Source organism: Sphaeramia orbicularis, chromosome 3 (assembly GCF_902148855.1).
Source record: "Sphaeramia orbicularis chromosome 3, fSphaOr1.1, whole genome shotgun sequence".
Lineage (NCBI taxonomy): Eukaryota > Metazoa > Chordata > Actinopteri > Kurtiformes > Apogonidae > Sphaeramia > Sphaeramia orbicularis.
The window spans coordinates 19204001-19218417 of record NC_043959.1 but is presented as its reverse complement, the minus strand read 5'-3'; the positions used below and the strand labels follow the sequence as shown (position 1 = coordinate 19218417).

Genomic DNA, 14417 nt, shown 5'->3' with positions numbered 1-14417 from the left:
TCTCCCATCAGGGCTGGACTGTAGAAATTTACACTGGATATCATTTATATTTACTGAGTTATTGCATCGATCCACTTCCTATCTCTTAGAATGGGGAAATTTTTCAAAGTGGCACCAAATCCAGAATCAGATCCGGATCCAAATAGTTTCACTAACTTTTGTTGACATCATCATAAAAAAGCTGTATACCAAGTTTGAAGTCAATCAGAATTGTAGTTTTGGAGAAGAAGACGATTGAAATTTTTGTAACGGACGACAGTGTAATGCGGCTAGTACAAACACTGAATCCAAATGCAGTAACTCGGACACAAAAATAAGGTTCAATGGATTTATTATTCACACACAGGTGGAAGAATAATAATAATGACAGAATCTTGAGGATAAAGGTGGGAGATATCCTCCTCTGATTCGTCCTCTGGTTCGAGGGCGGCAGCCCGTCTCCCCGAGCGGCGTTTGGGGTATTTTCCCCGACTGGGGAAAAGCAAAGGGAGGTCAGGGACGGAAACAGGTCATGCACAGGCAGGCTATCACTCAGGCAACAGGACATAAGGGCTAGACAAATACTCACGTACCAGAAAGTCAGGGCGAGAAGATCGAAACCAGGAAATCCAAAGAGGCAGACAAAAACCGACAGGGAGCAGGCAGTAGGCAAAAAACCGAGGAATCCAAAAAGGGTCACAACAGGCAGACAAAACGAACAAACGAGGTCAAGACGCTGGTAAGAACTACGAGAGTTACAAACTGGCGACTGACAAGGGGAAAGGACAGGGTTTAAATACACAAAAGGGAGGGAAGACAACTAGACACAGGTGGAGCAAATCAGGGCGGAGACAGGTAATCAGGTAAGAGGTCAGGGAGAACAGAGAACAGGAAGTAAAGACGACAGACAAGACACATGAGGGGAAACTTAACAAAATAAAACAGGAAACGACAAACAAAACATAAAAGACAGACGAGACCAGACTAACGTCTGGCTGCGGGTATGACAGACAGACGCTGCTGACGACAGACGCATGACGACAATAGTTTACGGCCTGTTGGCTGGTAAGCTAAAAAACTATAAACTTAAAATGTCTCAAGAAAAATAAGTGTAATTTTAGCCATGTTCTGCCTCATCTATTATCATTTACACATGTTCATTACAACTTACAGATCAGTGGATCTACAAATATACAAAACATTTCATAATAGACAGAATATTATTACAATTATACTTACTTCTCTTAAGACATTTCAGGTTGTTCATATTTATTCCAGTTATTCACATTTTTTCTTAAAAGATAGTTTGCGATGTAAATATTTACATGTAATTTTACTTTTTTTACACTAAAACCAAGAAAAATGTGTGGTTGTCATTATTTATATTATTATGACAGTATTTTCCTGATCTGACCCACTTTAGATCATATTGGTGTGAACTTTATTAATTTTGACATCAGTGATTAAATAATGTCTTTGGTGTAATTTTTGTATTTCACAAATTCATCCCATGGACCGGACTGGACCCTTTGGTGGGCCGGTTTTGGCCCACGGACCGTATGTGTGACACCCCTGTTTTATTTGTGTATATAATAGAACCTGCAGATCCACCACCTGTAGACTGTCATTGAATCCAGTCCAAACCAGTTTGCAGAAACACAGGTCACATGGTCTGTTTTTGTCACTTCATGCATGTTTTGTGTAAATTCCTTTTTTTTTTTTTTGGAGTGTTGTTGTAAAATCTGATTGGTGTCCACTCACAGTAATCTGTTCTGCAGCCGACGGATACAAAGACTTGAAACTCCTCAGACAATGAGCTCTAATGCTTTGCTTTCACATCAGATTCAAGTCAACGGGCAGAAATAGAATTAGACTCAGAAATAATTCATTTTGTGAATGAAAAAGCACTTCCAGTCCACTCTGGGTCCGTTTGAGCTGGGTTTGGAGACGGAGGGGGTCAATGAGGGATTGGGGGGGGAGGAGGAGGGAGGGGGGAGAGGAGGAGCAGCATTTAAAGACACCTCCTCCTCCCCTTCCTCCTCCTCCCTCCTCCACCTCTGCCTCCCTCATCCCTCATCCCTCCTCCTCTGTCCTCCCTCTCCTCCTCCTCCTCTTCCTCCCTCTCACCCCCCCCCCCACCACCGTAGAGGAAGCTGCTGCTCCTAGTGCGCTTTGGCTTCATAATTATAAAGGCAGCAGTCCAGTGGTTCATCTGTCAGAGCAGAGGACCATCTGAACATGGACGTGGACGTGCAGATGGATTACTGACATGTTCTAGACGGTAAGAACACCACGTCTGCTCTCACACTTTTAGTTTGTGTTTCTGAAACTCAATGATGAATCTGTAGGAAGATTTACAAACATTTAGGATTATTAATCATCTCATCTGTCACTTTACTGTTTATTGTCTCTTCAACCCCCTGATGTTTATAGAGCTATTCTACTTTTATAGATCTACTCTACTTTTACAGTTCTATTCTGTTTATAGTTCTATTCTATGTTTAGAGTTGTATTGTATATTTATAGTTCTATTCCACTTTTACAGTTCTATTCTATGTTTATAGTTCTGTTCTATGTTTATAATTCTATTCTGTGTTTATACTTATATTCTGTTTATAGTAACATTCTATTTTTTACAGTTATTTTATTTTTACAGTTGTATTCTGTTTATAGTTCTATTCTATGTTTAAAGATCTGTTCTGTTTATAGTTATATTCTGTTTTTATGGTTTTGTTCTATTGTTATAGTTCTATTCTATATTTGTAGTTATATTTTAAGTTTATAGTTATTTTTGTTTATAATTCTATTCTATATTTATAGTAATGTTCTGTTCATAGTTCTATTCTATATTTATACTTATATTCTGTTTATAGTTCAATTCTATTTTTTATATTTGTATTCTGTTCACAGTGACAGTTAATCAACTAGAATTAAAACTAGTAATGAAACTTTCAACTGAAATTAAAACACAAACTCAAAATAAAATCTATTATGAGCAGGGAGTTTAAAAAAAAAACAAAAAACAAAAACACAAAGTTAAGGTGATCTAGAAACAGCATCTTTAAACCATAAACGATGTTTAATGAACAGTGGTTTTGTAAATCATCTCTGATATCACACGTTTTTTTTCCATTTTCAAATCAATGTTTTCCTCCTAAAATCTGAAAAACTTTACAAATAAAGACAAACTCAGTTAATTCAACTCAAACTAACACTATGTATGCACTCTCAAACAAAAATAAAACAAACTGAAAAGCCAATGAAAAAGAACATCTAATTGTAATTCCAAAGCAAAAGATACCAACACAAGTCAAGGTTATAATAGTTTTGGATTTTTAATTATAGTTTAGTTTTAATTAGTTTTGACTTTTTTTTCTCTTATTCAGTTAGTTTTAATTAGTTTTTAGAGCAGGTTTGTTAGTTTTTATTAGTTATCGTTTTTTTCTGAATGCTTAGTTTTAGTTTAGTTTAGTTTAGTTTAGTTTAGTTTAGTTTAGTTTTAGTATTAGTTTTAGTTATTTCATATATTTTATCTTCCTCATCATCCTATTCAAAGAAATTAGTGAGGCGCGGATATGGGTTACCCTGGACACTTTATTTGGGGGTCGGGTTAGGGCAGCTCATGGACTGAGCAGAGACCCAATGTACCGTACAATGTATAAATTCCCTATAGCAGGTTGAGGGGGGGTGCAATCCATACACAACGTCACTTACGTGAAACAATGCGAAGATGTGCAAAGCATGAGAGGAGATGCACAAAGCAGCCAGCAGTTAAAGCAGATAGAAACATATATAAACCAGCTAACCAGCAGTTAAAGCAGATAGAAACATATATAAACCAGCTAACCAGCAGTTAAAGCAGATAGAAACATATATAAACCAGCTAACCAGCAGTTAAAGCAGATAGAAACATATATAAACCACTTATAAACATATATAACCCAGTTCCTCATCAGTAAACCACACCTTAGCAGATATCTCATCTCTTAATCATCTCCAGTTCCATTATTAGCTAACTTTGCTTCAGTTCAGTTCAGCTAGCTGTAGCTAGTAACATCAAACGTTTTTTAACATTCTAACAGGTTCCATACCTCTGTAATTGGATTAGTTTTCATCCTCCTCTTTTCTCCTCTTCTAAACTGTGCAGTTCAGGGCTTGGAAGGCCTTTTCATGGTGATAAACGCTCCAGTTTTAACCTGGATGCTAGTCCTGTTTGACTCTGTCCTTTAGCTCTGCTCTGTCTCTGTCACTCACGCGCACACACACGGTACGCCCAAAAAAAAAAAAAAAAAAACCTGACCCATGTATCACTACAGTAAACCCCAGACAGGACTGTGCTGCTTTGTCCCAGCTTTAGTCTGTATGTTCCAGGTAGAGTGGGGACCAGAAGACGACTGGAAACCACCAGTGACCAGACATGACAGACTGTGAAGTGTCGTATGGTGTCACCAGCTCAAACTGCTGGAGCCAAATAAATTAATTTCATATCAATCCGACATTGACAAAGACGAAAACGAAGGGAATTGTATCCATAATGTGTATACGTTTTAGTTAGTTTTGTAAGCTCACAATACAGTTTAAGTTAGTTATCGTTTTTTTCTTTTAATTAGAGTTTTTATTTATTTCAGTTAACGAAAATGTTATTTCAATTTTAGTTTTCATCATTTCGTTCGTTTTCGTTAACGATAATAACCTTGACACAAGTCTAAATGAACGAGTCTTAAAACATGCAAAGAATACACTGATAAGAGCAGGAAATGCAGAAACGGTAAAATAGTCATTAAAATTTCACTAATGAGTGTTCAAACAGATGGTGTTAAAAACATTAAACCACTGAATCATGTAAAATAAATACGGAAACTCATAAAATATGATGATGTGTTTGTCTTTTGGGAGACCTCCTGTTTATGATCATTTATCTGTTCCAAAACATCTCCTGGTTTCTATAAGACAACAACAATAAGTGAGAAAAGAAAACTTACACTTGTGGGTCGTCTCCTCTTCACCTTTACCTTTGAGAGGAAGCTGACAGTTGGATGAAATGCATCTTGGGATATTTTCAGCCAAGTCCACATGAGTCTCCAACCAGTCCATCCTTGGTTTAATGGAACGAGACCAGAACAACATCCGGGAATTCCATCTGATCTTGAACTTTTAAACGGAACACCACTGGGGCCCCGACTGATGACGTTTAAGGAGATCACAAGAACAGAAGAACAGACAATGAATTAGGAAACACTGAGTATTTTTGAAATAAGAGTCAGTGGTCAGGATGGAGGGAGGACAAACGGGTGGAAAAGTGTCCTAATGAAAGGAGAAAGATAAGCAGGGACGTGGACACCTGGGCTACATTTAGACGGTAATGATCCGAACCGAAAACACAAAAGAGGCGAAGCGTTCTCACTTCTAATTCTGTGTTTAGACGTGAGTTTTGAGGGAAAATCCACATGCAGATGGACACGTAAAAGTGTGAGAAATTTCCTATTTATGGATGTGGTACAGCACACCAGGTAGCATCACCACCACCAAGACCAAGCGCCTGCGTGGAACTGTTCTACTTCATTTCCTGTTCTCTAGTAATAATAATAATAATAATGGATTGGATTTATATAGCGCCTTTCTAGACACCCAAAGCGCTTTACATTATTAATCCATTGTATCTCACATTCACACTCTGGTGGTGGTAATCTACATTTGTAGCCACAGCTGTCCTGGGACAGACTGACAGAAGTTGCCAATGTGCACCTACCGACCACCACCAAACATTCATACACCAGTGTGGGTGGCACTGGAGGCAGGGAGGGTGAAGTGTCTTGCCCAAGGACACAACGGACTGACTAGGACAGAGCGGGATTCGAACCACCAACCCTTCGGTTATTGGACAACCCGCTCTACCACCTGAGCCACAGCCAAATACAATCAAAAAACTAGAAACAGAACATGACGAAGCAATGCGCAAAAACTGACAATTTTGTGGCAGGTCTGTCACACGGAAAAAATCTGACATGTTGTTTTCTGTACTGGCACGTGTCTGTGTAAACCAAGGTTATTATTGTTAGTGAAAACTAACGAAATGACAAAAACTGGAATTGAAAAAAACATTTTCGTTAACTGAAATAAATAAAAGTATAATTAAAAGAAAAAAAACATAACCAACTGAAATTGTATTGTGTGCTTACAAAACTAACTAAAACGTATAAAAATTATGGATAAAATTCCCTCCGTTTTTGGCTTTGTTAATGTAGGATTGATATGAAATCGACTTATTTCGCTCGAGCAGCTGGTGGCACCATACGACACTTCACGGTCCGTCACTTGTGGTTTCCAGTCGTCTTCTGGGCTCCACTCCACCTGGAAACATGGAGACTAAAGTTGGGAGAAAGTGTCCCAATATTGGAATAATATCAGCAAAGAACTTGGAAAAATATTGGGATACGAACTACCAAGGACATGTTCTGTCTTATATTTGGGTCATTTAACTGGAAAAGACATACCAAGTGGGGATGGATATTTGATTAAAATCTTCTTGGCATTGTCTAAAAAAGCCATCACATGAAAATGGTGCAAAGAGGACCCCCCCCCAAGCCTAAATAATTGGAGAGACATTGTGGAAGAAATTCACAACATGGAGAGACTTACATATATAAGACTACAACAAGCAGCTTGTGAAGATCGATGGAAAAAATTGACAATATACATGACGACAATTGACACTATGTTCTAAATGTTTGTGTTGGAAAATTTCAAAAATTGGAAGAATAAAATATAAGTTTAAAAAAAAAAGCTGGGAGAAAGCAGCAGAGTCCTGTATGAGTTTATTTAAATACGACGACGAGGAAAATAAAAGAGATGAAAAACCTAAAACTAAGCATTTAGAAAAAAAAAGAAAACTAATAAAAACTAGCAAACCTGCTCTAAAAACTAATTAAAACGAACTGAATGAGAGAAAAAAAAGTCAAAACTACATAAAACTAAACTATAATGAAAAATCCAAAACTATTATAACCCTGATGTAAACTCTACACAACGACAAAACAGTTTTACATTTTCAACCCTTTAGACGGTGACGCAAAAGTGGAGCGTTTTTTAGATTCCCACTCACTTTTTTGCGTTTTCAACCTCCAAAAACCCTGTTGCGGTCTCAACAAAGGCACATTTGAGCAAATATTTTTTGTTGTTTTCACTCGAGAGCGTTGTGGCGTAAACTGGTCCTTGGACAGAACAGAACCCACTGAGGAGGAAGATCAGCCTTTTATAAACTACCACTGACCAACCACAGCCAGGTGCGTCTTTGAGTACTTAGAAAAACACTATATAAAACCAATGTATTATTATTATTATTATTATTATTATTATTATTATTATTATTATTATTATTATTATTATTATTATTATTAGGTGAGAAGGACCCCGACAGCTGAACCCCATAAACACTAACAACCTGTGGACCAGATCCAACCAGGACACAAAACACCTGGGAGGGATCTGGACCCGGAACAAGATAGAAATGACCTAATAATGGAACAGAAAATCAAACTATTAACCCAGGGGTGTCAAACATGCGGCCCGGGGGCCAAATGCGGCCCACCAAAGGGTCCAGTTCAGCCCCTGGGATGTTTTTGTCAAGTGAAAAAATTCCACAGTCTTGAATTGAATTAAGCAAAAAAAATAAATAATAATTAGCTTGAATTAAGGAAAAAATCTTGAATTAAGCAAAAAAAAAAAAACTTCAATTAAGTAAAAACATCTTGAATTAAGCCCCCCCCCCCCCCAAAAAAAATCTTCAATTACGTAAAAAAAAAAAATCTTCAATTAAGCAAAAAAAAATCTTCATTAAGTTAGAAAAAATGTTGAATTAAGCCAAAAAAAATCTTCAATTAAGTAAAAAAATCTTCAATTAAGCCAAAAAAAAAAATCTAGAACTAACAACTTAAATTTTTTTCCTTTGTTTTAGTGCAACAAAATAACATTAAATTATGAAAATATTTACATTAACAAACTCTCCTGTAACACTAAAATGTGAATAACCTGAACAAATATGAACAACCTGAAATGTCTAAAGAAAATTCAGCACAGTTTTAACAGTTTTTCTGCCTGTTCCTCAGCGTTTAGTGTCTTTGTAGATCTGATCCATAATACACATGGAGAAAGAGAAGTTGAGGAATAATGTTGTTAAAATTGCACTAAATTTTCTTATGTTTTTTAATTTAAATTTCAGTTTTTTCAGGTTTTTTTTTTTTTTTTTTGGGATACTTTATAAAAGTAAGTATTTTCATAATTTAATGGGGGGTTTTTTACACTGAAACAAAGACAAAAATTTGGAGTTGTCATTATTTATAGGTTATTATGTTATTATTTTTCTGGTCCCGCCCACTGCAGATCACATTTAGCTGAATATGGCCCCTGAACTAAAATGAGTTTGACACCCCTATATTAAACCATCTACTGATCTAAACTGGTTAACAACTGTTGATCTGGTCATGGTCATCAGATATGACCCATCTGGACGTTCAGAGGCTACGTTTAGTTACCATGGAAACACCGTCATCTTCTACAACATTGATTCCCCAGTAAAACCCATAGAGCTGGATCAGTGACAGTGGATGGACACACTGAGTTTATGTATATATATTAGATAATACATCAAATTGAACAAAAATTAAATAATAAAAAATGTACAAAATAATAAAAAAAAAGAACTAAAATGACATTGAAAAAGAATAAATTAAGCAGCAAAATAAACAGAAACAGTCAAAGTAACAAATAAACCGAACAAAACTTAACAATTCAACAAAATTGAAGAAACAATAATAAAATTAGCAACACAGTGAACAGAAACGAATAAAAAATAAATCAAATAAATCAAAAATGACAATGTACACAATTGTTTTATGTTCAGTTAATGATATATTTTGCTGTAAAAGTTACTTTTCTTCAGTTTTCTCTGTTTTTGATATAATAACCTTTGAATTTACTCTGAGCTTTAATGAACATCTACATGATCAGTGAATTAAATATAAGAAAATACAGGATTTACATTGAAAAAATGGAAAAATGGAGTGGATACTATTGGAATAAATGGTGTTAAATCACTTAAAGGTGAAATATGAAGAATAATTCATTTGGAAGTCACCACAAAAACAGCTCTAGGTCTTTAAGAATTAAATCAGTGTTGATGTGAAGATGCACAATAATGCAAAATAAAAATAATGGACAATTCACCTGAAATACATTAAAACTGGTTGGAATACATTAAAATACATATAAGTTTAAAAAACACATAATAATATATTAAAACCTGCTTGGAAAATGTCAAATATGAGGGATTCATTAAATATATGACAAATACAAAAGGAAATGGACACAAATAAACACTAACGTAATGTAACGTAAGTGACAGTATCATCAGCGTAAAAGGTTAGTTTTATTAATTAATGCTGTATTGTGCTGTTAAAGTAACTTTTTCTTCAGTTTCCTCTGTTTTGATATAATAACCTTTGAATTTACTCTGAGCTTTAATGAACATCTACATGATTAGTGAGTTAAATATAAGAAAATACATGATTTACTGATGTAATGGTGGAATGATAGAAAATGCAGAGGATAATATTATAACAAATGGTGATAAATCACTTAGAAAAGGCTAAATGTGGAGAAAATTAATTTGGAAGTCGACACAAAAAACCTCTGGATCTCAAAGGGGTTTTACCAGTTTTATGTTCAGTTGTTGAATGTATTTATTAGATTAAACTGATGTTTGTGTTGATGATTTTTCAGCTTTAGTTTCATTTTGAATCATGTGTTTTACAATTTGTGTGAATGTATTGTGTTCCATTATTTTGACTGGTTACAGATGAAGGTTCATATCTGTTTATTTTTAACCGGGTAACGAGATCTGAACCTGGTTATGTTTCTCATGTGACCCGGTGTCTGTCTTTGTTTCCCAGAGGACAAACAGGAAGCATCATGTCGGAGAAGAAACCTCGCGGCTCAGACACTCGACCCAAATGCAGCCTTCGCAGCTGGAGCGCTGACAGCTACGTCTGGAAGGGGAAGAAAAGGTCACGCAGCGTCCGGAACAGTTCCAGTCCCGGTCTGGAGGCCGAGGAGGACCTGGGCGTCCGGTCCACGTCGTGTCCGAGGCGGCGCCGGGACAGGAAGTGCAGCTGCAGCGCTCTGGGCGACGCCCTGACATCCGCCGACCTCGATGTGGTTTGTCGGAAGGCGTTGTCCCGTCGCTCCCTGCGGCAGAAGTTCCAGGATGCCGTGGGGCAGTGTCTTCCTCTTCGCTCTCACCATCACCATCATCATCATCACCTCCATTCGGGCTCGTCGCGGCCGTTCTCCGTTCTGTTCTGGTCCAAACGGAAAATCCACGTGTCGGAGCTCATGCAGGACAAATGCCCCTTCTCACCAAAGTCTGAACTGGCCCGATGCTGGCACCTCATCAAAAGCAACGCCGCCCACCCGAGCGGCGTCAAAGGCCTCAAAGCCTCGTCCTCGTCATCATCGACCTCCCCCCCGCAGACCCCCCTCTCCTGGGACGACATCTGCTGCTCCCCGGGGCCTGGGACCAGTTCTCTGGAGGACTGGGATCCGTCCTGTGGCCTCAGAGGAGCAGACAGCGGCTGCGACTACATCCTGGTTCCAGATCTGCTCCAGATCAACAACAGCCCTTGTTACTGGGGCGTCCTGAACCGGTTCGAGGCGGAGGAGCTGCTGGAGGGCCAACCCGAGGGCACCTTCCTGCTCAGAGACTCCGCCCAGGATGAGTTCCTGTTCTCCGTCAGCTTCCGCCGCTACAGCCGCTCCCTCCACGCCCGCATCGAGCAGAACGGGAAGCGCTTCAGCTTCGACGTACGCGACCCGTGCATGTACCGCGACCCCAGCGTGACGGGGCTGTTGAGGCACTACAGCGACCCCGCCACCTGCCTCTTCTTCGAGCCGCTGTTGTCCCGCCCCCTGCCCAGGACCTTCCCCTTTTCGCTGCAGCACCTGTGCAGAGCAATAATCTGCAGCTGCACCACCTACCGGGGCATCGACAACCTGCCGCTGCCCCCCCAGCTCCGAGAATACCTCCGACAGTACCACATCAAGTGTGACGGAGCATGTGCAGACTGACCCACCAACCAGGACGTGGAAGTACTTCAAGGTGTAATACCACAGACCGCCACTAGAGGAGGGCAACTAAAGGTGTTGAAATTGACTTCAGTCGAACTTGAAGAAACAGAAGACAAATTAAAGCTGCAGGTGGCGATAATCAGGCCCCGAGACCAAGTAGATGTGTAGATGTGTTCAGGTCGGGCTGTGATGAAACACGAGGACAATCAGATTTAAAAAAAAAAACAACTGAGTTACAGTAATTTACTGTTTCAATCTTTGAACTTTTCAGCGCTGTAAAATCTGAGGCAGATTGAATAAAGTACATTCATGTTCAAACTACTTCCTGTTCTGAGGTGAAACCATGGCAACAGCCTCAGTACTGGCATGTGGATGTGTTCAGGCCGGGTCGAGCAGACTATGCACTGTAGCAACTTCAGATTTCATGACGAATGATGGAAATAAAAAATAAAATTACAAAACATTCACAGCATTGCCATGCCAACAGTGTTTGATTTTCCACATTTTAATAAATGTCTGTAAGTGATATTGACAAAAGTTTATAAAAATACAATGCAAGTAAATTATGAACATTAACATTTATTTATTGAGGAGCAGATGAGGTGGGTCATGGGTTCCTTGTTCAGGAAAGGACGCCTCCTGGACACCTAGAGGAGGTCCTGGGGCAGATCCAGGACCCTGTTTAGGCCACTTCAGTGATCCAGGAAATGGATGGATGACAAATATGCAATACTTCAATATTTAAATCTTATTATTTGTGTGTGTGTGTGTGTGTGTGTGTGTGTGTGTGTGTGTGTGTGTGTGTGTGTAATAGATGAACATGCTCAACATTCCCAATACTTCCACTGCATTTTTTCATTTCCTTTTCTTCTCATGTTTGTAAAGTGGTAAAAGTATAAACTTATATGTTTCCATTACACACAACTCAAATTAATTAGTTTAATTAAAGAACAGAACGAAACATTACAGCTGTATTTCTGTCTTTAAACACTTCCATTACCGTCCTGGATTAGACTGTTTTTCTTCATCCTTATATTTATTTTAAACTTGATATATTCCTGTAAACTGGTTTATGTTTTTACTTTTGCTTTATTTCATCTGTTCAACTGTTCCATAATTTGACCTCTGTGATTAAAACACTCATCCTTTTTAACAGTTTAATTCTATCCCTCTTTTCTCTCTGAGAATCATTTCTGTATTTTATTTCAAAGTCATTTTTGTCTTGTTTAACTATTATTTGCACTATTTTAAACTGAAACAAATCTGGAAATTTCAGAGTTCATGTCCTTAAAAAAAGTTTATTTATATGATCTCTATGTCCTGTTTTGTTCTTCAGTCTAAAAGCCTTTTTCCTCATTATATATATTATTTGTATTTTGGTTTTATCTGTGTTTCCCGACAGTTTAATGCAGTGACTCAAATACAGTAAAAATAATGTATTTCGAACAGGGGGGTCAAACTCAGTGTAGTTCAGGTTCCACATTCAGCCCAGCATGATCTGAAGTGGACCAGACCAGTAAAATAATAACAGTTAAAAAAACAAAACAAAATTACACTATGTAAACGTTTACTTCTACAAAGTTTCCTTAAAAATGTGAATAACATGAACAACCTGAAATTTCTTAAGAAAAATATGTGCAATATTCTGCCTCAGTTCATCACTTACTCATGTTCATTATAATTTACAGATCACAGTGGATCTACAAATACACAAAACATTTAATAACAGGCAGAAGATTGGAAAAACTGCACTTACTTTTCTTTGAAACTTCAGACTGTTTCTTTTTTTTTTTTTTCAGGTTGGCCAATTTTTTTGTGAAAAGATAGTGAGTAATGTCAACATTTTCGTAATTTTTTTCCTTTTTTTCTTTTAACATTAAAACAAAGATTGGAGTTGTCATTATTTATAGGTTATTATGTTATTATTTTAGGCAAGGTAACGCAGGTTTATTTCTATAGCACATTTCATGTACGAGACAGTTCAAAGTGCTTTACATAAAATATTAAAAGCATTACAGCAGGGAAGCAATAAAAAGTATAAGCATGAGGAAAACAAAACAAAAAATGGACATAAAACAGATAAAAACTTGAAGCTTAAAAGAAACAGTGCAGATCTGAACTGATGAATAAAAACTCTATTCAAATGCAGCTGAGAACAGGTGGGTCTTTAACCCGGATTTAAATAAAATACATTTTACTGGTTTAACCCACTTTAGATCATATTGGTCTGCATGTGGATCCTGGACTAAAATGAGTTTAACATCATTGATTGTTAATGAGTTCAGTGTATAACAGAATCATCCCATGGGCCAGATTTGACCCTGGTTTTTGGCCTGCAGGCTGTATGTTTGACACCTGTGATTCAGAATTAAAGTATTTAAAGGTGTCATATGTAGGATTGTGGCCAAAACTGGTACTGCAATCACATTCAAAATACTGGAGAGCGTGGTGTCCTCTCCTCCTCCCCCAAGCCTAAGGGTTGCCAGATCCAGCATGAGCATCTACTACTAGGGTTTCCACTAATCCTTGCCACCACACCATAAATTTCATACAAAAAAATCCTCACCAGACTTATTCTACATAAATCTAATCTATAATAGAACAGGACAAATGTCCTGCACACTCAAATGAAAGTTTGTGAAGATTCAGGAGATAGAGAAAAGGGAAATGAACCTTAAGTTTCACTTTTACTTCTGCAAAGTACAAGTGGCACAGATGACTATCGTACCACTCCCCCACACCCACCCTGGCCATACCACGGACGCTGGACCCCCCCCCCCCCCCCCCCTTTGGATTACACACCGCTACATGAAGAGGTCACTTCCACAGAAAACACTGAACTACAAGGGCCTACCATGGCAAGTGATAAGTCCTACACCGGTACCCGGTCTCTTCACCAGGGCCAGGAGAAGAGACCGCAGCCCAGCCCTGGGAGAAGACACCAACGGTCAGGGACCAGGTGAAGAGACCGCGGCCCCGGCTCTCAGTGGTTCTTACCGGGTGGTCAGACTAAGGCAGAGCCGGCGTCAGTCTTCAAATCCTTCTCCTCTTTCATCCCGTCTCCATGTTTCAGAATCATCTCCTGTACATATCCTAGTTTTGTTTCTCACTTTGTCACAACATATTTGGGAATAATCAGAGGCCTTTCAGGTTTATTAACGTCAGACATTTATGATCAGAAATGTTCCAGCTGCAGCTCAGTGGAACTGCCAACCTGGATGAACAAAGGCTTCTGACTCTGTGATTGGCAGACAGGTGATGGGCGGAGCCTCAGACCAAAACACACAATGCCAACATAAACATCATTTCGTTGCTGA

The 14417-nt window shown here is 38.3% G+C and overlaps 1 protein-coding gene across 1 annotated transcript; it reads left to right on the top strand.

Moving 5' to 3' along the window:
* The first annotated feature begins 2136 nt into the window (after window positions 1-2136).
* On the top strand, window positions 2137-11163 carry LOC115415312 (suppressor of cytokine signaling 4-like). Its single transcript, XM_030128841.1, has 2 exons — window positions 2137-2260; window positions 9927-11163. Exon 2 carries the CDS (start codon window positions 9946-9948, stop codon window positions 11098-11100), a length of 1155 nt encoding a protein of 384 aa, XP_029984701.1. The 5' UTR covers window positions 2137-2260; window positions 9927-9945; the 3' UTR covers window positions 11101-11163.
* Window positions 11164-14417: the final 3254 nt, after the last annotated feature.

Coding starts and splice junctions, on each gene's coding strand:
- LOC115415312 (XM_030128841.1), top strand. CDS start 9,946: ATGTCGGAGAAGAAACCTCGCGGCTCAGACACTCGACCCAAATGCAGC.